Source organism: Rhinatrema bivittatum, chromosome 5, assembly GCF_901001135.1.
Source record: "Rhinatrema bivittatum chromosome 5, aRhiBiv1.1, whole genome shotgun sequence".
NCBI lineage: Eukaryota > Metazoa > Chordata > Amphibia > Gymnophiona > Rhinatrematidae > Rhinatrema > Rhinatrema bivittatum.
In genome coordinates, this window is record NC_042619.1 from 227,558,417 (window position 1) to 227,586,184 (window position 27,768).

General features: G+C 45.9%; 1 protein-coding gene across 2 annotated transcripts in view; it reads left to right on the forward strand.

The window, feature by feature from the left end:
• The window catches only part of PHEX (phosphate regulating endopeptidase homolog X-linked), a 275,511-nt gene that overhangs the window by 146,682 nt on the left and 101,061 nt on the right, over positions 1 to 27,768 (forward strand). For both annotated transcript variants that reach the window (XM_029603400.1, XM_029603401.1), the window contains exons 11-12: positions 1,151 to 1,279; positions 11,162 to 11,263. In XM_029603400.1, the coding sequence (XP_029459260.1) occupies positions 1,151 to 1,279; positions 11,162 to 11,263 (231 nt within the window). The remainder of the gene's footprint in view (positions 1 to 1,150; positions 1,280 to 11,161; positions 11,264 to 27,768) is intronic.

The window sequence follows — 27,768 nt, forward strand, 5'->3', positions numbered from 1 at the left end:
AGTTCAAAATAATGATCAGTATAGCGTGATTGCCCCACTAGGGTTGGTCCAGGCCCTTGAAGCTGTACACTGGTAGATCATTTCTCCTCTTCTTGTTCACCGTGTGCTTTTCATTTCTAGAGGTGAGTGATATCATCCATACTCTGACCTGTCGAGCTTCTCGGCAAGCAGTTTTGCAGAGTGTACTCAGTGATACCCTCCATATTCCCTTAGGAGGCTCAATGTTTTCATACTGCAATAGACTAGATTCTCCCGAATATTTGTTATGGAGGAAACCTTTAACATTCCTGCTGTAGCTCTGAAAACCTGTCTCCACTCTTGCATTTCACGTTGACTGAAGGCAACCATGCATCAATTTTCAAAGGAAAGGTGTTCTCTTTGAAAATTGGGTCAGAAGAAACAGACGAGTAGACTTGCGCCTGCTATTTGTTTGGGTACTGTTTTCCAGTGATATTATATACGTGTAACTGCGCATTGAGTGCTAACCCCTTCCCGACTCTGAGCCCAGGAGCGCCGCCTCTGTCTGCGTGCAAAAGTACTCACGGACTCCGCTGTCATTGCGTGCACACTTTTGCATGCAGAGAGGGTGGGTTAATGTACAAAGAGCCCGTTTATGCACCTGAAACACTGTTCTACCCACAGAAATGCTTTGAAGATTGCCTTCCTTTTTCCTCACTGCTCTGAATCTAATTAAATTGTGGCATTGTGGGTGCCGATCCAGCCCAGAATCCCATGTAGGTATCATCTTGATACAAGCATCAAGATAAAATACTCAGCTGAGGAATGGATTCAGGAAAGATTTTTTAAAAGTTAAAAAAAAAAAAGTTGGTCTCTTTTTAGTCCCCAGCAGTTTTAAATAGGAAGGAAAGCTAAGAATAAGATTTAGTAAAACCAAAACAAAAAAAAAAGAGAGAGAGAGAGAGAGCAATATGTTGCAAGAAGCAGACAAGTTGATATTTGGACAAATCCAGTTCATAGTGAAAAGATAAGACTTAGACCATTGCCTGTTCCTTAATCTTGTTCTGGCCAAAGCCAGCCACTTCTGCGTCTGAATCAGTCTGTAGAGCTGCTCAGTGGGGCTGGGGGTGGGCGGAGGCCAGTTTTTATGTGTGCAAGAGATGAACACCTCCTGTTGTATGTTTTGAAAAAGGTGATCCTTGGAACGACCTCTCTGACGGCTCGCTGGGACCGATGCGTGAACTACGTTAAAAATTCCCTGGCTTTTTCCGTGGGCAGAATGTTTGTTGAGGTGCACTTCCAGGAAGACAAGAAGCACATGGTAAGCCCTGCCTTTGCTGTGCCTGGGAACCAAACGAAGGGCTTGATTCAAGAGGGGCTTTTCTCCCGTTCTGTGGCTATGGGAAAACTGCTTAGAAAATGAGATCCTAAGAGAGAGGGTCTTTCTTCTTTGTAAGAAACCTTAGCTCTGACCACTGATGGGCCTCCAACAAGGGGATTGTACAGGCTATAGTGTCTCCTTTCTTTAGGGGTGTGCATTCGGATTGACCGCATTAGTAAAACGCTACTCATATTTTTTTTTTACTTAAAAAATTGATTCGACATAAACGATCGGATTTCCCACATATCCAACATAGATATGTTGGATATGTGGGAAATCGCGATTGTTGAGCCAAAATAAAAATATAAACCCCCTCACCCTCCTTAATCCCCCCCCCCCCCCCCGACTTACCACAACTCCCTGGTGATCGAGCGAGGAGTGAGGACGCCATTTCTGCAATCCTTGGCGAGATACCCTCCATATTCCCTTAGGAGGCTCAATGTTTTCATACTGCAATAGACTAGATTCTCCCGAATCTGACCCCCCCCAAGCTGGCCAAAAGTTCTTTTTGGGCCGAACGAGCCGTCCGGCGCGAACTCGCCGGGAATCACGTGACGCCGGCGTCACTCGACGTGCCGCCGAAGTCACATGCTTCTCGCCAAGGATTGCAGAAATGGCGTCCTCACTCCTCGCTCGATCACCAGGGAGTTGTGGTAAGTCGGGGGGGGGGGGGGGGATTAAGGAGGGTGAGGGGGTTTAAATTTTTTTTTTGCACATATGTACATATACCCAACTCATTGGATTTTTTTTATGTCCATATTGGCCGCAAGTGGGACCCCCTTTCGGACATAAGAAATATGAACATAAAATTTTGCTCTGCACATCCCTGCCTTTCTTTCAGTAGCCAGAAAATGCGATTTATTCCTTGAAATATTTTTGTCTGGAATCTTCTGCAGTTTTGCAGCCCTGCCTAACCCATAACTTTTATTTTACTAGTTTCCTTATTGCCTGGCTCGCTGTTGTGCTTTCTTAGGACACTTTGACTCCCCAGGTGCAGAGTTGAGGGTTTTCTTCTCAGCCCCTTATGTCCCCTAGTCAAGCTGCTGCAGCAGTTTTCCCTCAGCTGACAGGCAAAGGTGGTGTCTTCTTTCGGGGTCCCGGGTCAGGCATGCTGTGTGCCAGCAGGTAAGTGCTGCTGTGACGTGACAGCCCCAAGCATGCTCCCGGCTGGCCCAAAGATCATGAAGAAGTCCAGAGCAGAAGCTCGGTCTCCCCGCACTGACCTCTGCCTAAACAATTCCAGGGGACAGAAACACAGGCCGATGCAGTAAAAAATGCGGGAGAGCGGGTGCTCCATGTTGAGCGTCCGCTCTCCCGACGTGTGCCCAGGCATCTCTCCTGGGTGCGTGATTCTTTATTTAAATGAGGTGGTGCGCTAATAAGGAGGCGCTAGGGACAATAGTGCGTCCCTAGCGCCTCATTATTAGCGTTAGGGATGGCTGTCAGTGGGTCTGACAACCGATGCTCTATTTTATCGGTGTCTGTTTTCAAACCCGCTGACGGCCATGGGTTAGGAAAATGGATGCCAGTAAAATTGAGTGTCCATTTTGCTAACTGCTGATTGGCGGGCATATTTATTTTTACTTTTTTTTTTTTGTTTTAGTTCCTCTGACTTAATATCGCTAGGATATTAAGTTGGAGGGTATACAGAAAAGTAATATTTTCTGCTTTTCTGTACACTTTACTGGGTTGCTCAGACATTAACGCCTGCCTTTGGGCAGGCGTTAATTTCTGAGCGTAAAATGTGCAACTTGGCCGCACATTTTACTTTCAGTATCCCGGGGACTAACTAATAGCCTCATCAACTTGCATTTCCAAGTAATGAGTTGGCCACACGTTTTCGACACGCTAAACCCCTTACCATATAAGGGGTAATAGACACGCGTCGAAAACACGCGCCCAATTGCAGGGTAAACAGTGTGCTCGACCGAGTGCACCTTACTGTCAGCCTGAGAGTTTGATGTTAGATAAAAGACTGTAGGATGTGCAGCCCCAACATTTTTGGTTCAGTTTGGTTTTTTGTTTGTATTCAGTTTGTTTTTTTGTTTGTATTCAGTTTGTTTAATTTTTTTTTTTTGTTTGGTTCATTTGCCAACCCCCCCTTAAAAAAAAAAAAAATCAAACAAGAAAAAAAAAGAACAAAAGAAAATTAGAAAAACAAACCAATTTTTTAAAAAAGGGCCTCCTGTGGTTCTAGTTGGGCCTTTCTAGGCCAAAATATTGCCCAGGACTGTTGTCGGGGTCTAGTCCTGAGTTGGGGGACTGTCTAGAGGTGGCCCAGGGTGAGGTCCATGGCCCTCCTCCCATGTTAAAGTTCCAGGGCCAGGGAGCACCCACCTCGGCCCTCACTTACCCCCTTCTTGGATCCTGCTTGCAAAAGGGCAGGAGCAATGCCCAATTACGTCCACTTAGTCCCAGCACTTTAAAAATTGCACTGTCTGACTGGAGGATGGTGTTGAAGTGTCATCACCATGGCACCTTCCTCTGGCGCCATTTTGATGTAGTGGTTTATAGGGAGGATGGCACCATTTTTAAAGTGCCAGGACCTGGCTGAGAGAGACTGGCCATCTTCCTGCCCTTTTACTAGCAGGATCCAGGAAGGGGTAAGTGGGGGCTAGAGTGGGACTCCCTGGCCATGACACATATGGGAAGGGTGCTGGGCTAGCCCCAGTTCAGGCCTAGGCACTAGGCTAGCTCGGTGCTGGGCTCAGCTCTGGGGCTAGGCCGTATTAGTGTTGTTTATGTATTTTTATTCAGTTTGTATATACCGCTGATCAACATTTCTAAGCAGACTGGATGCCCAACCAGGGCTGCTGTAGGCCAGGTTTTTTTTTAATGCCACAAATAATACCTGACAATTTTTGAGGTTATTTTCGTTTCATTCAGAACGGAACAAACTGAAAATGGCCTCATTTGTTGCATTTTTGGCATTTGTTAGAAACAAATGCACATCCCTAAAAGCCTGCATGACCCATCTGCTCTGCCTGTTTTTCCATCCTACCTCAATACCTGATCTCTTCGCAAACTGAGGAGTATTTTTGCTGGCCCTACTCTTTTTTTTTTTTTATTCTGATACTGTTTTTTTTTTCTCTCACCACCTCTACGGGGAAGCCGTCCCATGTATGCATGATTATTTCTGTGAAGAAATACTTCCTTATGTTTCCCCTGAGCCTCTGCCCCAGCCTTGTTTCATGAACTTTGTTCCAGACCTCTGAAGGGGCAAGCAGGTTTTTCATTTTCTCTCTCCCTTCTTCCTCCCTGTCTTTCCCTGGTCTGCTCAGCTGCATAAGATGTGCGCGTGCACCAGGGTGCAGTAGCAGAGCTGGCATTCAGAACTGCATTTTCTCAATAATGTTGGTACCCCATTTTTATTGAATTAGTGTGCTGCAATCAATATTCTAGGAAGTACCTTTTTCCTTTGTGACCAATTCATCTCTAGTGCAGAATGCTTTGTTCATTGTAATTTTAGTAATATGTCAGCTCTCCCTTACGGTGGCAAGAATATTGATATAAAAAAAAATAAAAGGAGGAACTGAAGAATAGATACAAGAAATACCACCACAGGTTCCTTATATATATATTTTTTTTTTTTGTTCTGATGGATATAGGAATGAAAAATCAATTGAAGGTTAGATAAAAGCATTTTGACATTTCTTTTGAGGTACTGATTTGAAAAGAGGATCAAGTAAAGGCATTTGCATACCGGCCTGTCATGTTTTGACACAACACACAATGTAATATGACATTTCTGATCTAGTACTGTTAACATGCTATGTGCTCAACTTCCCCGAGTCCTTTTCTCGTTTGCTAATCGTGTTTCCCGAAGCTCATTTTGGAATCCTATAGAGGTAAAAGCTTCATCGACTGATGACAGTAGAACTCAACTCATCATCACCTGCAAACACTTTTGTTGCTGAGTTCTTGCCCATCAGCTACCTATGACTCTGCCACATGGTTTTTCTTTTATTTCTTAGCCATGGGGAGATCTGAAGAACTGTTTTTGTCCTTTCAATTTCAATACTGCAGCCTGAGAACACATGTCACGGAGCTCTTGATAAGGCCCATCTTTTAGCCTCCGTGCTCTCTCTGCCATCTTGAGAAGGAGATCTGCTGGCTGTAACCAGCTCACTCGGCACAGTCAACACATTAATTAGCTTGGTAGTGTCCCTGTTCCAATGTAAGTCTTTGGAAGAAAATGAAGACTTAAAGGTGAATTTTAAAAGCCCGACCTGCATGTCAGTTGGGGCATGTGTGAATAAGTTGGGTTTGTGCGTGCCGACCGTATTTTAAAAAGCACCTAGATACGCGCATAAATGCCACAGCGGGCACATCTCTAAAATTTCCATATAGGGGCGGGATGTGGCCAAGAGATTCGCACGTAAATACTTATGCTCCCTGGCACTTGCCGAGGTCCTCTGCTGCATAACTTTACTTCTGCTGTGGATGATGTGTAAGTCCTAAAATAAAAGGACTGAGCCATTTCTGAGGGGTTTAAAGGGTCTGGGGTAACTGGTGGGAGTGTAGGCTATCAAATCAGGGGGGTTGGAAGGCCTAGCTGTTAATTGGATGAACTGGTGGATGAACTGATAAAATGGGAATGGCATGGGTGTGGCCCCTTTTTAAAATCCCTTGACTCACGTGATAGAAGCGGGATTTGTGCGCCCAGTTAAAATTTGGCGCACATGTGCACACAGCCAGGCTATTTTATAACATGCGAACATATACGCGTACAAGTTATAAAGTAGCTGTGTCCCTGGACGCTTGCGCCTACATGCCTGTTTGAAAGTTACTGTCCCTGAGTTATAAAACTTGAGATATGCAGATCTCATCTCTAAGGATGGATCAACATCTGTTTCTAAGTTGCCTTGGGAGATGTACATACAAAAATATTCCTGAGAATGATCTTGTCCAAAAAAAGTTGCCTTCTTCTAAATTACTTCTACTTCATTTTATATCTATTGTATATATCTATAGCAATATGTATATCCAACGTCTGTAGATGTATAGCTAGCTATGAAACAGTCCTTCCCTCTAAATATATGTAACCCCCTTTCTGGGCCACATAAAATAATAGAGGGTCCGATGTTAGTTTGGGAAGCAATGCACCAGCCTCTGTGGATTCAAAAATGAAATACAAACAGTCTAACTTCAGTTAGCCTGAGTGACTCAAAGCTCTCTTGATTAACAAATGTTGGTCCCTATTCAAACCCAATCACACTACCTCAACACCTTTCCAAGGTGAGTAACTGAGCTGAACTATTCAACTTTTTCACTTAGGTATACACTGCTCCTAGCTTATTTCTAGCTTCTAGCTACTTTTTGGGTTGTTTTTTTTCTTTTGTGGCCGGCGCCTCCATGTGACAGGGGCCGGCCAATGGCACGGATACCCTGTCACATGGTAAGGGCAAAGGGCCATCGGCGCCATTTTGATTAGTGGCAGCCGATGGCCCGGGAGCGGGAGATCGCTCCCGGGACCCCCACTGGACCACCAGGTACCTGTAAAATGTTTTTGGGGGGGTCGGGGGGTGGGGGAAGCAAAGGGATTAGTTTTAAAGGGTCGGGGTGGGTTTAGGGGTTATTTTTGTGTGCCGTTTTTCCGGCCCTCCCCCAAAACGATAAGAGAACCCCCATGATCAATATCGTGGGGTTTTCCTATCGTTTCGGGGGAGCCCCCGATTTCTGACGATTTTGAAAATATCGACGATATTTTCAATCGTCTGAAGCCCGATTCACATCCCTATTCAGAAGGCTTCTTTGACAAAGGAGCCCAAAGGTTCCGAACGCTTGACAGCGAAAAGGACTGAAGACGAGGACGTCAAAAGGATTCTGAAGATGAAGACAACTTGATATGAAGACGACTGGCACGTCAGGACATCTGGACTTCAACCCCCAAGACACTCAGTCAAGAGCATCGTGGAGATGTCAATTGAACTGGAGAACAAGACATCTGAGGCATCTGGACTTCGGACCCCCAGGTCACCCAATGAAGAGCAGCGAGGAGGCTCCGAGAGGCAGAAAGACAGGACATCAGAAGATGAGGACTTCAGGGAGATCTGAAGGTGAAGACATCAGGAGGATCGGATGACGAAGACATCTGAAGACAAGGACTTAGGATCCGGCGAGAGACCAAACATGGAACGAAGATGAGACAAAGGATCAGGAGCCACAAATGAAAACAAGGGAATTCCCACGAAGAACAGGATACCTTGAAGAAGCTGGCATGACAAGGAGTCCTAGGGAGAACTAGTTCCTTGCGAAGGCAACGAGGAATTGAAGGCTGGGCCCTTTTGTAGGGCTGAAGAGGAAACACCAAGATGAGGTCATCAGGAAGAGCCAGGAGGACCCACCCTTTAAATCCTGAGAGAAGGCGCGGCCTCTTGCCTAAGGATGTAGGAGGCAGGACCCTGGAGAGCGGCCATGCTGCAAAGGAAGAAGAAAGCAGGCCCGAGGCATTGGAATCGCTCCTGCCGCTGAAGAGAAGCTGGGGGCGGCTCCAGTCAATGAAGAACACCGGTGGTGGCCTCCGGGCCACGAAGAGGAGCTTCAGGCGGTCTCCCAGCCACAAGAAGAGGCTAGAGAAGGCGGCTCCATGCCGCGCTGGGAACGCAAGATGCCGTCGGCCCCAGGACTGCATGTGCACGGCATATGCGGCCTCCTGGTCGCGGAATGAAAGAAACGTCAGCGGCTCCTGCTGTGAAGGCAGGATGACGGCGGCGGCTTCTGCTGCATGAAGACGGCATCGGCGGCCTCCTGGCTGTATAGAGGCACGGTGGCAAAGCCTGCCGTGCAGGAGCAACTGTGGGCGGTTTCCGGACTGCAGGGCACGGCATTGGGGAGCTGGCTGGCTGGCGGCGAAAAAAGGTAAGAGACTGCTCCCGGCCTAGCCGCGGGCAGGATCGTAACACTCGGACTGCCTCCCCATAAGTTCAAAGTCTTCATCCCCACTGTTCTCTTACTGATAGATTCCTCTCATAAGCCCACACTTTGGGATAAATAAGGCTCTCATCTGAAGGTATCTTCAAACAATTAACTCGCAAGTTAACTGGCTAAATGCTGACTTTTCAATATTCCCTCCCCTTATCTGACTAAAGTTTAACCAGATCACTTATTATCTGTCTAAAATTTAGCTGGATTACATAAGGCCATTCCAGGGTTGTTTGTCAGAGGAGGTAAGTTAGTCAGCTAAGTTATCTGGCTAACTGTGGTTGTGCTTATAGTAGATCTAAAGAGAGCCGGATAAACCTATTTGACTATCTTTAAGACAGCCAGCTATATTTACATTACATTACAATCATTACACTGGTTACCCATAAAGTTCAGAATAAAATACAAAATTCTCTCTATTATCCATAGTTTAATTCATAACCATAATCATACTTCTACCTGGCTTTGTTCAATACTGCGCATATACAAACCGACGCGACACTTAAGATCACTTAACCAAAATTTACTAGATATCCCTTCTCCTAAACAAGCCAGATTAGACCTCACTAGAAAAAGAGCCTTTTCAATAGCCGGTCCAACACTTTGGAACACTTTACCAAACCATCTTCGCTCGATATCCAACCCTGCACATTTCAAAAAATCTCTCAAAACATATCTTTTTCAACTTGCATTCAACACGTCTTCTAATTAAACTTAATCATCAATACCGAAATTACCCTCTTAAACATAGTTACACCCATTACAATCCCATTTATACTACACATAACTACAACATACCTGCTCATTCACACGTTTCCAACTATCATACCCTTCTCCCTTCTTCCCTTTATCTCATATAATTTTTACGCTCTATTTCTCCCACTTCCCCTTCCTCCTCCCGTTCCCCTTCCCCCCCTTTTTCCCCTTTTCCCCCAAAACAATAAGCCCATGGTTCCAAACTTTTTATATTTTTAATAACCTTATATACTAGCATTCTGTCTAGTTATTACCAATTTTTATGTAAAGTTTAAAAATTCCATTTTATTTTGATTATTTTATTTTTGGTTTTAAATCTGTGAACCGTTTTTGATAAAATTTCTTTTTTAAAAAACGGTATATAAATACTTTTTAAATAAAAAATAAATAAAAAATTTAATAGTGCGGCTGCACCACTGAGTATCCCTTCAAAGTCTGCCAGATAAATTTATCCAGCTAACTTTACAGTCCAGCCAGTGACTGAATATTACCCTCTTATTTTCTATTCTGGGATTTCCAGCAGTCAGTGTCAAGGCAGCTGCTACAAAGAGAAGCTTGCTGGGCAGACTGGATGGACCATTTGGACCTTTTCTGTCGTCATTATTCTGTTACTATGTAAGGCTTAAAAATCACTGATTTATCAGGATTCACAGGTCTTACAGCCTTGAGTTAGCAGCAACAACAACAGAATATTCTTCCTCCAAATCTTCACTTTAACTTTACAATTAGCTTCTCTCTCTTACAGAGTCATTTATCATTTTGTGTTAGGGCCTTAATGCTAGTGTTAAGGCCCTAATGCATGTTTTAAATAGTGCAATGCATGCTAATTTGCAAATGTCACATTAGTTATGCAAGTGGGAGGAGTTTGGGCAGAGTTAATGGTAATGAGCAGCTCCTAATGTCAAAATGCGATAGAATATCCAGAAGCATGGGTTTTAAAGCTGGAAATAACTGCACCTTTTTTCTGTGCATTGTGCCCGCATTAGCTGTGTGTTACTGACTGAAAAGGTTTTTATCGTAAATGCCGTTCGGGCAGGAGAGAGAGAGAATTGCATTTGCGATAAAAAAAAAACCTTGTCGATCAGTAACACGCCTGCGGTGGATTAATCAGCATGTGATGCGAAAATTAGCGTTGGTGTGATAAATTTATCGCAGGTTGCAGAAATTACCTGTGCGATGCGGGAGCAGGGAAATTATCCTAACCACGTCCCCTTTTTTATGGCGGGTGCTATTTTCGCTATATTTATAGCTTTTTGATGAATCTAAGCCTTAATGATAAAATTATTGATCCTTTTTCCTCATAAGAGACTGTATTCAGTACTCACAAATCCTCATACAACTTCTTCCCTGGTTAAGGAATGGGATCCAATTCACTTGGTTATCCATGATTCCTCCCAGATGGCTCAATGAGCTTGGAGCTATGGCCTTTTTTGGACACTGTTCAGTTGGGTGCAGGGAAGAAGAGAGATTCCTCTACCCAGACTTTTAGCACCAATTCCATAGATCAAGACTGAAATAATACATTTCCTGCTCTGAACACCACCTTATATTGACCTAAGTAATATACTCCCTGAAATAAATATGCCAAAACCTCTCAATAAACCTCTGTCATAATGACACATCACCATAACCCGTCATAGAGGTTAAGTGATATCCTTTGTATTTTCTCCAAGGACAAACCTCTAGTGACCAGTTCCTATTTTAGGGCCTCTATCACAAAAAATTGAAATAAAGCACTGTACATTTAAGATCTTTACAAAAAATAGTAGAGTATTTCTCCCGGAAGGGCTTCATTTCTGAGAATTCAATATAAAGTTATTATCTTATGGAAATTTTGACTTATGAGATGAATAGCAGGCTACTGGGTAACTGTTTTGTCCTGGTTGCAAGAGTACCAGAGACTTCAACATGAACACAAACGATAAAGCAATAACATTATTTTATTCATTAAATACATCTGGGTTTCCTGTTCTATGATAAGGCTTTCTTATTTGCACTGATACAGAACGTCTCTTCTTGCAACCAAATGTATTACGTGAATTCAAGAAGGATATGTTTAGAACCAAGATCCTTTTACTTTTTCTGTGCTCTTGCGTCTGATGGTTGCTTTTCTTTTTTTCATGGGGAGTGTTTTTCTTCCAGATGGAGGAGCTAACCGAAGGGATTCGATGGGCTTTCATTGACATGCTGGAGAAAGAAAACGACTGGATGGATACAGCAACCAAACACCGAGCCAAGGACAAGGTACAGATGGTTAATGGAAAAAGTGGAACTGTTGTTGGTAGTAGTGCATGCATTGATTGGTTGAGTTGTTATTTTTTTTAAACTGTTTAATTTGTCACATAAAAAGTAAATGATAGTAATCATTTATTTTTCTACAACATCTTCATCTACTAGGATCTAGCATCATTTACTGGTGTTGTAGCATTTCCTGTATGTGAAAGTACCTTGGAATTGATTTGGTAGCAAATTTCTGGCAGCCGGGAACATGAAAGCCTACAAAGGAGGGAAGGAAAAAGGAATAGTGCTTTTAATGGCTTATTGCTATTTTGTAAGCTGAGGTATAGGGGGAGTAAATGACTTCCCAAGTATCACTCGGAGACTTTTTGATGAAAGTCAGACTCAGACTTACATCCCAGGATTCTTCTTACACACAGGCCAATTCAGTATGGTGCGCTCAGGCCGAGCGCACCGTTAGCCCCCGTTTGGACGCACATTTTCGAAGCGCTATTATTACCTCTCATACAGTAAGGGGTAATAGCGCATGGAAAACACGCAGGCAACGCCCCCCCCCCCTGAAACTAATGGCACGCATCACATGCAAATGCATGTTGATGAGCCTATTAGTTAGTCACGCTAGATACAGAAAGTAAAATGTGCAGCCAAGCCGCACATTTTACTCTCAGAAATTAGCAGGAATTAATTTCAGCCAGCACCGGGCAAGTGTACAGAAAAGCAGAAAAAACTGCTTTTCTGTACACCCTCCGACTTAATATCAAAGCAATATTAAGTCGGAGACCCCAAAAATAAAAAAAAATTAAAAATCTTTAAAAAAATCTGCCCGCGACCTGCGGGTTGGAAAACAGACGCTCAATTTTGCCAGTGTTCATATTCCGAACCTGTGGCTGTCAGCGGGTTTGACAACTGACGCCGGTAAAATTAAGCGTCAGCTGTCAATCCCGCTGTCAGCCGCCACTTCCGCCAATAAGAAGGCGGAACGCGCACCCAGGAAAGTGGCCTGGGGCGCGTTGGGAGAGCGGGCGTTCGCCTCGGAGCGCCAGCTCTCCTGGGCAGTCAGCCTGACAGTTCATTGCTCTAACTAGCGTAAGCACATCTAATGTTTACTGAGATTATCCTACAGGGCTCAAACTGCCATTGTGTAAGATGCTAGGTAGGAGCATATACAAAGGTGGAGGAGAGGAGTGGTACACACAATGGTGATATCCAGCAGGCAAAAGTATAGCGCTGATCAAGAGATGGATCCAAGAATCCAATGAAAAGATGATTTAGGACTGGATTTTCTAAAATCGCAGGGCTTTCTGAATATCGCGTGAAAGGTGGCGCTATTGGGCGCGCTACTGGTGGCGATAAGGGGTCTTATCTTTTCGCCGCCAGCGAAGTTTCCGCCGCGTCTGCCCCGATGACGCCCCGACTCCTCCTCTTCCGGTGCCGACACCGCCCTATCTAACTATCGCATGCGAAAAGCCCTTTTTTGCGTGCAATAGGCATAGAAAATGAACCCCTTAGTCATTCAAAAAGTGAATAAAATTCAATTCTGGCACGGGTTTTTCAAAAGATTTTCATATTTTATTGTAAATATAATTGTTTAGAGGCAATCAGTTGCCATAAATCCAATCGTTTAGAGGCAAACAGTGCCAGAATTGTATTTTGTTCACTTTTTGAATGAGAAAGTCATCTTTTCATTGGATGTTTGGATCCACCGCTTGAGAGCGCTACACTTTTACCTACTGGAAGCTAGTTAGGGCCATACTTTAAACAGTGTGCCCAGGATTTAGGCATAGACAACATAGGCAACTGCATCCGGCACCAAATTTTGATAGGTGGCGGAGCATTGCCCCTGCTGCTGCTATGTTCTGTCGGGGGCCTGCCTGCTTCCCAGCCGCTTACCTAATGTGGCACTGTCCCGATCCTGCATGACGGTGGCAGCAACAACCTAGAAGAAATTCAGTGCGGGGCCCGTATGGGAGGAGGGGTCTGGGCCTTGAGTGTGCAGCCCTTGTCTGCAGGCCTTCTAGATTGCTACTGCCGTCATTGTGCAGGATCAGGACAGCGCCGCTTTAAGTAAGCAGCTGGGCATTTACTCCCCCCCCCCCCCCCCACCATGGACGCCAGCAATGCAAATTTGGTGCTGCGTGTGCTACGTTCTTCTCTTTGGGACGACCAGACTAGCTGGATAAGTTATCTGGCTGTCTCTGAATATTGCAGTTAGCTGAATAACTTATCTGGCTAAAATTGAATAAGATATCCGGCTAAAATTGAGCTGGATAAGTGCCCAAATGTTCATTTAGCTGGATAATTTCTGAGTTATCAGGCTAAAAGCTTCTGAATATGGATCTCTGGGTGCTACAATAACCAAAGACATAGCAAAGTAGAACTGGCAGCAAATAGGGATGTTTGGTGTACTGGAAGAGAGAGAGTGGGTGCAGTGTAGCAACTTAATAATACATTCAATCCTAAATGTACCAGGAGATGTAAATGTACATCTGGAATTTCTTGGCTGGGTAAAACGGGCAGTCAGGACCCAGTGTACTAAACACCCAACTGTTATTTTTGCCGCAGCCCCGCTCATGAATGTTATAATTAGTCAGGGTGATCCATCCTGGGATAGGTAGAGGGAAGCTCATTTCTAGAGAACTCATGAGAGTGCCATATACTGTAGGGATTTTAAGGGGGTAAGCATCCACCATATTTCAGTCTCCCTAATATTTTTTGAAAGAATTTAACTTATGACAATAACCCAGTATCACAGCATAGTAAACCATGGCAGAAAAAGACTATACTGGCCCATCCAGTCTGCCCAGTTGAGGTTCTTCCACTTTGAGTAGATGAACAAATAAATTACCATATCCATTCCAATTCCAGCTCTCTCCCCCCCCCCCCCAATCATTTACCTGAATTTTCAATCCTTTTCCAACCACTGCTCTCCATATCAGTCACAAGCATGCCCAGAATATGCCTAAGTATGGACGTGCACCCTGTCTGCCGCTAGGCCGTTTTAGTCTTAACCATTTTCCTCTATGATTCTTGCACGACGAACATTAAGTCCAACTCCTAGGCCCCCCTTCCATGTCTTCTTGCCAAGCTTTCTAATAATCCACACAACTACCAAAACTAGCAAAGCCATCGTCTAAAACAGAGGTTCAAAAACCTGTCCTGGAGGACCCCCCAGCCAGCCGGGTTTTCAGGATATCCACAATGAATATGTATGAGATAAATGTGCATGCACAGCCTCCATAGCATGCAAAATATTTCTCATGCATATTAATTCGGCATATCCTGAAAACCCGGCTGGCTGGGGGGGCCCATAGGATCGATTTGAGCACCCCTGCTCTACATTATGAACAAGTTTCCTGCATGTGATTACTTCCAAAAAATAAAAAAACCCGTGCCCATTAGTGTTCACATTTCCAAATGATATTTCCAAGTCGACATGTAAAGTGCATGTAAAATTCATTTATTCATGAAAGTGATTAAGATGTAGGTAAAAACAGACTTTCAGAGGATCCAGGGACTGCCATTAGCTTGTCAAGTAATAAACAGGCCTAGCTTAAATGACACATGAGCATAGCTCAACACTTGGATACGAGGGCCTGAGAACTTACACTAGAATTTGTTTATTTTATTAGTATAATTTAACATCGACTTCATCTTCCCTACTATGTCCCCATGCTTTTCTTCCCTTTTCCCCATGTTCCCATCCCCTTTCTCTTCTTTCTCCTCCTTTCTCTTCTACATCCTGAGATTCGTCATCTCCAAACAGTGTTCGTTCCTCTTCAGAAACTCGAGCGTGTGTAGGCGCAGCCCTTGTGTCACACACAAATGTTTTCACAAGCATAGCCTCTCCGGTAAGACTAAGAGACCCAATATTCAAAGCGATGCAGTCAGCTAACTACAGAGATAACCGACAAGAATCTGCAGTTTGGAAAATGCACTGCCACTCAGATTCTGGGTATTCCAGAGGGCAGAGTTTGGCTGGTAGAACACCCCCATCCAGCCGTCTCTGAGCAGAGATCTGGCTGGCGTTACATTTGCACAACAGAATCTACACACGGACAGGTCCTTATTCAAAAGATTTGTGCAGCAAAATCAGCCTTACGTGCATAAACCTGGTGCTTAAAAAATATACCTCCCCGGTGAGGGATGAAATAGAAAACTATACGGTGAGGGATGAAATAGAAAACTATAGAATCCATAGGGGTAGATTTTAAAAGAAGCGCGATCAGCCTACTTTTGCTTGCGCATCAGACTCAAGCAAAAGTACGCTGGATTTTAGTAGATACGCGCGGAGCCGCGCGTATCCACTAAAATCCTGGATCGGCGCGCGCAAGGCTATCGATTTTGTATAGCCTGCGCGCGCCGAGCCGCGCTGCCTCCCCCCGTTCCCTCCAAGGCCGCTCCGAAATCGGAGCGGCCTTGGAGGGAACTTTCCTTTGCCCTCCCCTCACCTTCCCCTCCCTTCCCCTACCTAACCCACCCGCCCGGCCCTGTCTACACCCCCCCCTTACCTTTGTCGGGGGATTTACGCCTCCCGGAGGGAGACGTAAATCCCCGCGCGCCAGCGGGCCTGCTGCGCGCCGGGCCGCGACCTGGGGGCGGGTACGGAGGGCGCGGCCACGCCCCCGGGCCGTAGCCACGCCCCGTACCCGCCCCCAAAACGCTGCCGACACGCCCCCGGAACGCCGCGACGACCGGGCCCGCCCCCCGACACGCCCCCGACACGCCCCCCTCCGAGAACCCCGGGACTTACGCGAGTCCCGGGGCTCTGCGCGCGCTATGTAAAATAGGCTTCCCGGCGCGCAGGGCCCTGCTCGCCTAAATCCGCCCGGTTTTGGGCGGATTTAGGCGAGCAGGGCTCTGAAAATCTACCCCATAATGTAGAGGCGCTGGCTAACCCTTCCTTATATTGGGAGTGTCTCAAGGCCGTACTGAGAGGGAAATTCATTTCACAAGGGGCGCACAAGAAAAAAGTTAAAACCTCTCAGATACGGCATTTGCAAACTGAAATAGCGCAACTTGAGGCTCAACATAAACAGCACCCTACTGCTGCAGTATTACGCCAATTGCATACGGCTCGGTCTCAATATTGTACACTGACTCTGGCAGATGTACCTGCTAAATTGAATATGGTTAAACAGCAATATTTTGAGTGGGGGGATAGAGCGGGTAGACTCCTTGCACAGAAGTTGAAGCATCGCATAGCGCAGTCTCACATTACTAGCATACGGGGGGCTGATAAGTCTCTTTTATTATCTGCGAAAGCAATTCATGAGAGATTCCAGAGCTTCTATGGGGGGCTCTATTCAAAGGAGGAATCTATATTTGATGAGCAAATTGAGGGCTTTTTAGGCCAGGTTATTTTACCACAGGTCTCTGAACCAGAATTCCATATATTGGAAAGTGACATAGCTCTGTGTGAGGTGCTACAGGTTATTAAAGATCTTAAGGTTAATAAAGCCCCGGGTTTGGATGGGTTTACCGCTCATTTTTATAAAACATTTGCCATGGATGTTGCCCCCATACTTAGGGAGCTTTTTAACTCTCTGAGGCAGGGCAGCTCACTCTATCAGGGATCCAACGTTGCAGGTATAACAATTTTGGCCAAGCCGGGTAGGGATCCCACAGAGTGTGGTTCCTATCGTCCGATCTCACTGATCAACTTACATTTAAAAATCTTGGCTAAGGTCTTGGCTAATCGGCTGAACTTGGTACTGTCTCATTTGATACACCCTGACCAGACTGGCTTCATACCAGGCCGTATGGCGGCGGACAATGTCCAAAAAATCTTGGATCTGATATGGTGGGCGAAGAAAAATGACTCTCCAACTGTCCTCTTGTCCATAGACGCCGAAAAGGCTTTCGACATGGTCCATTGGCCATACTTGTTTAAAACGTTGGAGCGGATGAACTTTGGACCTAATTTTATACTTTGGATACGGGCTTTATACGAGAACCCTAGGGCGTGTGTCAAGGTGAATGGCACTTACTCTGACTCCTTTGTGATAGAGAGAGGTACCAGACAAGGCTGCCCTATGTCCCCGCTATTATTTGCTCTGTTTCTGGAGCCACTGGTGATTAAAATTCGGGATACGACATCCATTTACAGCATCCAAGTAGGGGGGGTTGATTATAAGCTATCATTATTTGCAGACGACGTGTTGTTCACCTTGACCCGACCGTCTGAATCCCTGGCGAGGGTGGTATCGGTACTGGACCAGTTTAGTGCGGTCTCCGGTTTTAAATTAAACTTAGCAAAATCGGAGATTCTTAATATTTCCCTGCCGGATGCTCTTGCTCAGAGCATTAGATCTCAATTCCCTTTTAAATGGGCTAAACGAAGCATTAAGTATTTGGGTATTCAACTTGGTAATAAGTTGGAGGATCTTTTCCACTTAAATTACACCCCCCTTGCTTCAAAAATCTTTCAGGATCTGGACAGTTGGACGAGGCATCAGTTGTCTTGGGTGGGACGGATTGCCGCTATTAAAATGTCTGTTTTGCCCAAGTTCTTGTACTTATTCCAAACCCTACCAGTCCCTATACCAAATGCCCTTCTTAAACATTGGCAGCAAAAGCTGTTTGCGTTCCTATGGAAGAGAAGACCTCCAAGGATAGCGCGGTCTACATTATACAGACATAGGTTACAGGGGGGGCTAGGGGTGCCTACCTTGGGGTATTATGCAGCCGCCCAACTCCGGGCTGTGATAGATTGGAACAGACGGAAGGAGAGAAAGAGGTGGGTGGATATCGAACAGGCCCTGCTGGACCCCATGCCGCTGTGGGCTACTACGTGGCAACCAAAAGAAACCTGGCTAACCGGTGGCGTTGAAACTCCGTTCTTGACTAATACACTTCGGACTTGGTGCAAATGGAAAGCTACACTAACAGGGGATAGGCAATATTTTTTGAGTTCCTCCCTATACCACAATCAGACCTTTTCTCCCAGGTGGGACTCTAGTAGTTACGCACATTGGAAAGAGAGGGATATTCTTACATTTGGTAAACTGTGGGAAGTGGGTGGATTTCTCCCATTTGCGACATTCCAGGGTAGATATCAGTTGGAGGACAGAGATGCTTTTCAATACCTGCAAATCAGACATTTTCTACACACCAGTGTAATAACCATTGGCCTTTCTCAAGGAAAAAGCCAATTTGAGAATTGGTGCGAACAAGCTGATAAGGTAACCAAATTGATTTCGCAAATTTATGAGTCTCTTAATACGGCTACCCAATCCAAACCCGGTTTTATGTCAGCCTGGGAGAGAGACCTCGGGGCACCTTTGGGTAAAGACAAGTGGGATATCATTTTTCAGAACACTAAATGTAGTTCTATCTCAGCATCTCTTCAGGAGATGGGTACAAGGTGCTCCTCAGATGGTATTGTACTCCTTATAAATTATGGAAGGCTAAATTATTGTCGTCCGCAAGCTGCTGGAAGGGATGTGGGGAGAGTGGAACCTTTTTTCACCTCTGGTGGCGGTGTGATAGGGTGCAGCGATTTTGGGCTCTGGTGAAATCTGTTCTGCAGGAGATATTTAAGCGTTCTGTTGATCTGTCCCCTGAACAGGCATTGCTTAATGTACCAGTGGCTGGCAATACATATGAATGGTTACTAACACAACAGATTTTAATTGCAGCACGGTGTGTGTTGGCAGCCCATTGGAAAAGTAGCCAGGTACCTGATTTATCCCTGCTAATATGAAAACTTGATATAATGATGGAATTGTATAAGCTTAGGGGTAGATTTTAAAAGAAGCGCGATCAGCCTACTTTTGCTTGCGCATCAGACTCAAGCAAAAGTACGCTGGATTTTAGTAGATACGCGCGGAGCCGCGCGTATCCACTAAGGGGTAGATTTTAAAAGAAGCGCGATCAGCCTACTTTTGCTTGCGCATCAGACTCAAGCAAAAGTACGCTGGATTTTAGTAGATACGTGCGGAGCCGCGCGTATCCACTAAAATCCTGGATCGGCGCGCGCAAGGCTATCGATTTTGTATAGCCTGCGCGCGCCGAGCCGCGCTGCCTCCCCCCGTTCCCTCCAAGGCCGCTCCGAAATCGGAGCGGCCTCGGAGGGAACTTTCCTTTGCCCTCCCCTCACCTTACCCTCCCTTCCCCTACCTAACCCACCCACCCGGCCCTGTCTACACCCCCCCCCTTACCTTTGTCGGGGGATTTACGCCTCCCGGAGGGAGACGTAAATCCCCGCGCGCCAGCGGGCCTGCTGCGCGCCGGGCCGCGACCTGGGGGCGGGTACGGAGGGCGCGGCCACGCCCCCGGGCCGTAGCCACGCCCCGTACCCGCCCCCCAAAACGCTGCCGACACGCCCCCGCAACGCCGCACGCTCCGGCCCCGCCCCCCGACACGCCCCCCTCCGAGAACCCCGGGACGTACGCGAGTCCCGGGGCTCTGCGCGCGCCGGGAGGCCTATGTAAAATAGGCTTCCCGGCGCGCAGGGCCCTGCTCGCGTAAATCCGCCCGGTTTTGGGCGGATTTACGCGAGCAGGGCTCTGAAAATCCGCCCCTAAAATCCTGGATCGGCGCGCGCAAGGCTATCGATTTTGTATAGCCTGCGTGCGCCGAGCCGCGCTGCCTCCCCCCGTTCCCTCCAAGGCCGCTCCGAAATCGGAGCGGCCTTGGAGGGAACTTTCCTTTGCCCTCCCCTCACCGTCCCCTCCCTTCCCCTACCTAACCCACCCGCCCGGCCCTGTCGACACCCCCCCCTTCCCTTTGTCGGGGGATTTACGCCTCCCGGAGGGAGACGTAAATCCCCGCGCGCCAGCGGGCCTGCTGCGCGCCGGGCCGCGACCTGGGGGCGGGTACGGAGGGCGCGGCCACGCCCCCGGGCCGTAGCCACGCCCCGTACCCGCCCCCAAAACGCTGCCGACACGCCCCCGGAACGCCGCGACGACCGGGCCCGCCCCCCGACACGCCCCCGACATGCCCCCCTCCGAGAACCCCGGGACTTACGCGAGTCCCGGGGCTCTGCGCGCGCCGGGAGGCCTATGTAAAATAGGCTTCCCGGCGCGCAGGGCCCTGCTCGCCTAAATCCGCCCGGTTTTGGGCGGATTTAGGCGAGCAGGGCTCTGAAAATCTACCCCTTACTGCGCAAAAACATAGGAACCAGCCCAAACATATGGCTGTGTGGAAGCCATACAGGAAGTGGAGAGTGAACAAACACATGTAGTACCATTTTGTATTTTCGCTTGATCTTTATTGGGGGGTACTGCATATGGGTTAGAGGTGTTACATAGGTATAAAGCAGAGTACTTGATAATGTTATCTAAGATGCCTTCCCTCTAGAGGTTACAGGTTCTGGTCCAGACATACAGTGTTTCGTCCCTATTGACTTATAGCTTAATGTAAGCAATATCCTTTCCCAGACACTTCGGAATTGTTATAAAAATGAATACCATTGTTGTCATATTTTATGTCTAATGTTATGTTAATGTTTTCAATGGTTAATAAAAATCTAATTGACAAAAAAAAAAAAATACCTCCCTCCCCTTTGCCCACACTAATTTTTCTGTGCAGATAAACTTATCCAGACCAAAAGGAGGTGGTGCTGGAGGCATGGACTGGGAAGGCTATAATATGTAGCTGCATAGCACCGTATTGAACATTATCTGGCTAGATTTTGGTGAACAGGTTGGTTCATACACATAGCAGGCTGAAAAGTTATCTGGCCGAAATGTAAGTGAATTTTCAGCCTACTCGGCTAGGTGGCAGCTGAAAATGAGCCTAAAGATAGGCAGCTAAGCTTAGCCGGCTGTCTTGGCTTCTGGGTGGACACATTGTGGAGTCCGGAGCGGGAGGGGGCTGACACGGCAGAGGAGAAAACAATAGCGCTGCTCCCTTGTCCAAGTAAACAGAACAGCTGCCTGAGATCTGGGGCACTGGCCGATGGTTTCAGGGGCATGAGCCCTGGGTGCCCATGGCTAGCATTGCCCCTGCTAAGCATAATCTTGCGTCTAATATTTCTTATTGTGTTAGCATAAAGTATGCGTATCGTGTATTATTTAGGCCACGTGCACATGAGACACAAAAGATGACTCGTGTTTAGGAGAGATGCAGTCGGGGCTTAATTTGTTGGGGGAAAGGCCCCAGTATGCAGTTCCGGCACTTCTTTTCAGATTTAAGAGGCAGAGCAGCAGGGGTGTTCTCCTCCAGGCAGCCTGCAGGGAAGAGGAGAAGAGAAGGGGAGCCTGGAGCAGACAGAGAAGGGCCACTCTGCTTCCTAATCCAGCCCCTTCCTTACTGTTTTACAGGGAGCAGGAGAAGGGGGTGACACTGAAGCAAATACTACAGAGCAAAACGCAGGCACTAAAAGGGGTTGAATTAGCAGAAAGTTTGAAATTTCTGGGCAATATTGCCAGCCGTTAAGACTTCAATCCTGAGCTCACAAGTTTCAGACTTGTGCTAATTCAAACCCAGGGCTTAATTTCTGGTGGAACAACCCAGAATGGAGTTCTGCCACCTTTGTTCCAGGGCTGAAGGGGAGAGAGTAGAGCCGGCGGTGTAAATCCGATCCAGTTCCCTACAGAAATGGAGCAGAGCCGGTGGTGGCAAGATCATTTCTGCCCCCCCCCCCCCCCCCAGGAGAAAGCAGAGCAAATAGTGTTAGAGCTGCTTACCCAGAGACGAGAGCAGCTACAAGGCCTTGATTTCTGAGCAGTTTCCTGGCACATTTGAAAGGCCATGAGAGAGGATGGGAAAGGACAAAGAGTCACGAGTTAAAGGCCTGTCTACTCCACTGCATCTGCTGCTGCTGAGTATCTTCACATACATGTGTGTGAGTGCGTACATGTAGGAGAGAGTTCCCACCCGGCACCTCCCCCTCCCCTTCCCACAGGTCAAACCCAGAGCTGGCTCCTGCCCTATTCTCTCCCACTCCGCCTCCCCTCCTCCATGCCACAGTTCCACTTCCTTCCTGTTTGCAAATTAAGCCCTGGTTAGATTGAAGCAAATATATTTTTGTGTAGAAAAAATAGATACCAGTTCATTAAAAGCAAAGATTCCACTGATGAGTGAATTATATAGATACTGTAGTCATGCACATGGTCTGTGCTTGGACATTGCAAGGGGGCAACAGGAATTAAACTGTGTCGTTGTGATGGGCCTATACTTTCAGTCCCCACCCTCTGTTTTCCTACCATATTCCGTGCTTAAGTGTACACTTCAGGCCTATTTTTTTTTTTTTATAGCGCTTGCACTTTAAGCCACTTTCTCCCTCGAAATTTCTCTCTCAGATACCTTTCTCAACAGTGCAGTGAAAATCTTTTGGAAGGCAGGCCCTGCGGTGCCGAATGGATTATAATAAGTAGCGAACCCTGAGAGCCCAAAGGTTTTGAAAATCCCATAGAATCTGACATGGGGACAAATGGGGGCTTTTTAATGTGCAAAAGTCGGTTACCGTTAGGGTTTCCACCTAATGGAAGATAAAGGGTGTGACTTAAAAAAAAATGAATTGGTCAAAGTAATACGGTATTAAACTTGAAGAAAATTATTTTTCAGAATAAGGAAACTGCTAAGTTCACAGATCAACTTCTGTGTGGTATGTCGAGCATTTGATATGAAACAAGAGATACATTTGTGAAAACTAAAATGTAAGACTAGAGAGAGTCAAGGAAAAACTGCAGGCCAGTTCCAATGATGAGAATCCTCCCTGGATGCGCAGGACTTTAAATAGCTTTTTGTTTTAAATGTGTGCATTACATGTAAGATGCTTCCACTTCACCTTCTCAACAGCCTATTTAATAGGAATACATTTTTTTTAGCTTGGTTATTTTTTTCCCTGGAGAACACCCACCATTCTGCCGCAACTTAAAAATCTCACGCCAAGGTTTCCTAAACTCAATCCCGAGGATCTTTGACCAAGTGTGATTTGCTGGATAGCTAACATGTGCAAATGTTCCTGTTTTCCTATCAAATGTCTACTGATTGACAAGGAGTCATGATGTGAATTTGGGAGGAAGGGAGGCATGGAGGAAATACTTCACTGAGAGCACTGTTGACGCCTAGAACATCCTCCTGGCAGAGGTGGTAGTAATAAAAGCCAAGATTGGATTTAAGCCTTCCTGGGATAGGTAGCAAGGATGGTGTTAAATCAAGGGACAGGGAGCAGTAGGGTAAAAGGAACACAGGGGCCTGAGTGCTTGTCTCCACATGGAAATATATACTCATCCACCCAAAATTTGAAAGGGCCAAAAAATCGAGCTATCAAAGCTGACTTGCAGATAGTCGGCACAGCTGTGTCAGTTTCCCAAGAAGAGGAAGTAAGGCCAATCAGCGTATGGTAGCTGCAGAGCTTTGGTTCACTCTCAGATATGCTCCGGCAGGAGGTGGCAAGCTTCCTAACACGGGCAGCAGGCTGACTTGGCTACACTCCCCAGCTAAAGGCAAAATGGAGAAGGAATGATCCCCTGCATGTGGTCAAGCTTCTATGGCTGACAACAGGGTGATATCCTTAGCCAGAACAAGGTAGGCCATGGGTAGCTGGATAGACTGGCTCTTATCTGCCGACATCCACTATGTATAATCGCTTGTTAGCAAATGAACCTCTAGAAATATTCAGTAGTTGGTATCCCAAAAAACAGACCTGGTAAGGTCCAATTTTAATTAATTACATTTAATCCAACAAACTTCTAAACTGCCTTTACAACAAATAGCCCATAGCTGTGTACCACAAGTTTGGAAAACCCTGGCCTCTAGGCAAACTCTTGCAACTGATACTGCGGAAAACTGCAACCCGGAGAAGTGACTGCATTTTCTTACTGTGAAAGAAATGTGAATCCACCAGGGGGCGCCCACGGTGCTCCATCCTGAATCCCACATTGAAGGCTCAAGATGCTAGCAGCAATAAATAACTCTGCTTTCCCCACTGTCTTTTCTTCCTTTTCTTTTTTACTTTCTCTGGCAAATATTGCTTTGATATATTCTCTTTGCCTGTCTTTCTTATAAACACTGAGTTCTGTGCATGGTCAGTGTGTTTCCTATCATTTCAGTTTTGGGTGATGGCCCCTGATTATTATTATTTTTTTTTTTATGCACTCCCTGCTTTCAGACTGAGCATCCCTCCTCAATATCTGCATCTGTACGGATGTTTCCCACCTTCTTGGTTTCCTGCGTCCATTTGAAAAATTACTTCTTGGGCTGAGCTGTGCAGTTCGCGCCCTCTATGCTGCCTGCGTATTCCGGCCCAATTCCGAGTCGCCCCTGCATCCTAGCCTCAGAGCGAAGCAATCTGTATTTCAAAAGTAATAAAAAAAAAACCCTTTTCATTCTCCTAATGAATCCAAGGACAGGAAGATAGAGCACCATGCTGCTCACGCCATGCCTGAGATTAAGGGGACACATTCTGCACTGGGACCTCCTGATTTGTAGAATACAAACAGAGAGAGCCGGAGATTGAATAATCTATTACAGACGATTTCTTTTGTCAGGACCCTGGATCTGAAAGGACGTTTTTATACTGCATCATTGCTGAGACTGAGAGGAAAACGATCAGCCCAGTTCATGAAGAGCACAATTTATTGTCGACTCTTTCTCTCCAAACAATGATCTGGAAGAGCTTTTCCGTCTAATGTTGTTGTCTTGAGTGATGTGACCATGAGCGTGGGTTCAGTGCGCCTGTTTCCTTCCCCACAAAGTTTTAAATGACGGTAAAGGTCTTACTGGGTGGGAGGGGCAACAGGAATCGGTTGTTTTTAGGAGACGGACGGCCAAGATGCACTGGTCTCCCTTGTTACCTTTCCTTGGGAGACATCATGACTCCTGCTTTGTAAGCCGGGGGCTTCTTTATTGCCCTGCGTGTTACAGATCTGCGAATGTCTTCGAAATAGGTTTGTGGAAGCCCTTCACCAACCTGGAAAAAGTCTGGAGTTTCATCGAATGGGTTTGATGAACCTTTTCAAAGGCACCATTTTTAAATCTGCTTCTGTATTTGTTTGTTTGTATGATTTGTTTAATTATTTGATGTGAACTTCATCAACCTGATGGACTTACTTTGGATTTTGGGCTTTTTTTTTTTTTTTGAGAATCTGAATTACATTTTCAGGATTTCTGTCAAATGTTGCCCGCCCCCCCAAATGCACTGGTAAAAAAAAAATCTGATGGATGTTTTCCTAGTGTTGCTGGGGGAAAAGAAATCCCAGAATTCCACCCACTCAAGCCCGGCTGAAATCCACCTGGCTCAGGTTCCACCTCAAATTGATCCCACAGCTCTATGCATTGGTGAAGTCCACTGCCTCCCAAAACGTTCACCCAATGCCTCGGCTACACTGTGGGCTAACGCTTTGGAATGGGTGCTTGTAAGATAGGTGAATTTTCAAAGGATTTAATTGCGCAAGTGTAACCTACTAGCGCAGCAATTTTCAAAAGCCATTTACATGCATAAAATGCACTTGCCATGGGTAAATCCTATGGACAAATCAATGGCATATATTGTAGCAATTTTCAAAAGCCCACTTCCACGGGTAAAGTGCATTTACATGTGTAAAACTCATTTTTAAGTGTGTAAATGCTTTTGAAAATGAGGCCTTTAGGAGTTAAGTATGCTGGCTGGCTGTGTGCACTAATGTGGATTTTCAGCCACCCAGAACTGCACACACAAGTTCATGCCATGCAGGCATAAGTGAGGTGTTTTGGGGGCTGCGTTACAGATTACCTGCAGAACTTGAGTTGTAAACATTTATGCACGTAAACAGCAGGCAAAATCTGATGTGCGGATATTTAGCAACCTGATATTTAGGCTCAGTTTCTTTGTGCACCTTGCATTGGAACACGGGGATGGTTTCAGATGGTTTTGAAATTGTGCACGTGACTGCAGTCATGACACACCGCTGAAAATTTGCTTCTGCATCTTGAGAGGAAATATACAAAAGCAAACTCCCTACTCCCTTGTTCGCTAAGATATTTTCTTAAAATTGAGATACTGGAATATAAGCTGCCACTTTCAAGTCATGCTCTTGCCATCTTAAATCCAGTTCTTTGGCAAACTGTATTTTAGTTCTGATAGTCAAAGCGATGCTTCTGTCAGACCAAAAGGATTAGGGACTGAAGTCCTTTAGCCCATAGAAGCTTTTCCTATTTATGCCTCTCCAATGTATGTGTTATTATTTATTATGATTTATTACTTTAACCTCCGTGTCCCGCCATGGTTGGGCGTCTTTGCTGAGACTGCCACCTGCAGAGCTTCCGTCTCGGTTGTCATGGGATTTCTTTAGTGTTGCTGACCTTCTTAAGAAATAGAGTCATGTCAGCAATGATGCATGAACGGTCACACGCTGGCTGACTTCAGTGCAAGTCCTGGGTGCACTGACGCACCGGGTCCAAGGCTGCCAGCCGTCAGCAGCCTGGGGGAGAGGGTTAAAATCCTGCCCTACCAATGCTGAGGTATAAATCTGTATTCAAACAGTGTGCCCTTGGAGCAAACCAATTCAATGCGCTTTGCTTTTCAGATGGAAAATATCAGTTTTCTTTTAAAATCATTTTTATTGTTTGTTCAATGCCATCATGCCGTGTGCAAGATCTGTGCAAACTTTTTCAAAACAGATTCATCAAACAATTTGCTGAACCTGAAAAAAAATGCCAGCTTTTGTTGAATCGTTCATTAAACCTTTTTTTTTTTTTTTTTTTGAAGGAAAACTAAAATTTAAAAATCAGGAGCAGGTTTTGTTGGACTCATTTGATCGGCTTTTGTCGTTTCCGAAAACCTGATGCAGATTTTTTTTTTATCAATTTCCCTCGAATTTCACCCGCATCCAGCAGGGTAACTAGATACAAGCTTGAACTGGGCTGTGAATCCTTTCCACAGCTCTCGTTACCAGACATCCTAATGAAGGATGGGAGGGAAAACTGCTAATGTAAGGCCATCAGATGAGGATAAATGTTCACTGGCAACCTGATCCAAAGCTTAATAGGTGATCTGCAAATGAAGAGTTCGGAATACCGCCATGCAAACAGGGCACCCAGTTTTCTGAGTTGTTGTGGCTTCTTGCAATATGTTGACAAAACACACACACGCACACACACCAGTACCCTCTAAACATACTTTTCTTCTACTAACAAGCCCGTGATACCTTACAAAACTATGGGGACCAGCTGCCACTACAAGATTCACATCATTCTTCTGTGCTTTTTTCAGTGACGATCTCCATTTTTTAGTCGGTTGTCATAAAAGTAATTTTACTGTAATGTGCTGTGTTCAGACACAAGCCCATGCTTTGTTTCTGCACTCGTTCCACATTGCGTGGGATGGCTGGTGTTCAAGTGACAGAAATCAGAAACCCGGTCGGGGGGGGGGGGGGGGGGCACATAGGCTAGCTCTTACTTGTTTGAGAAGCATTTCTCTTCGGAAGATAAGGACCCCCGGTGCGCTGGGATGTAGTTAAGTCAATGCAGAGGGGAAAAAGCTTTCACTCGCTCCAGGATCATCCTCTTCATACCCATTTGCATTTTTAAATAGGGAAAAACATTAGGAATACTGGGATAATATTATTCCAGATTACTGGGGG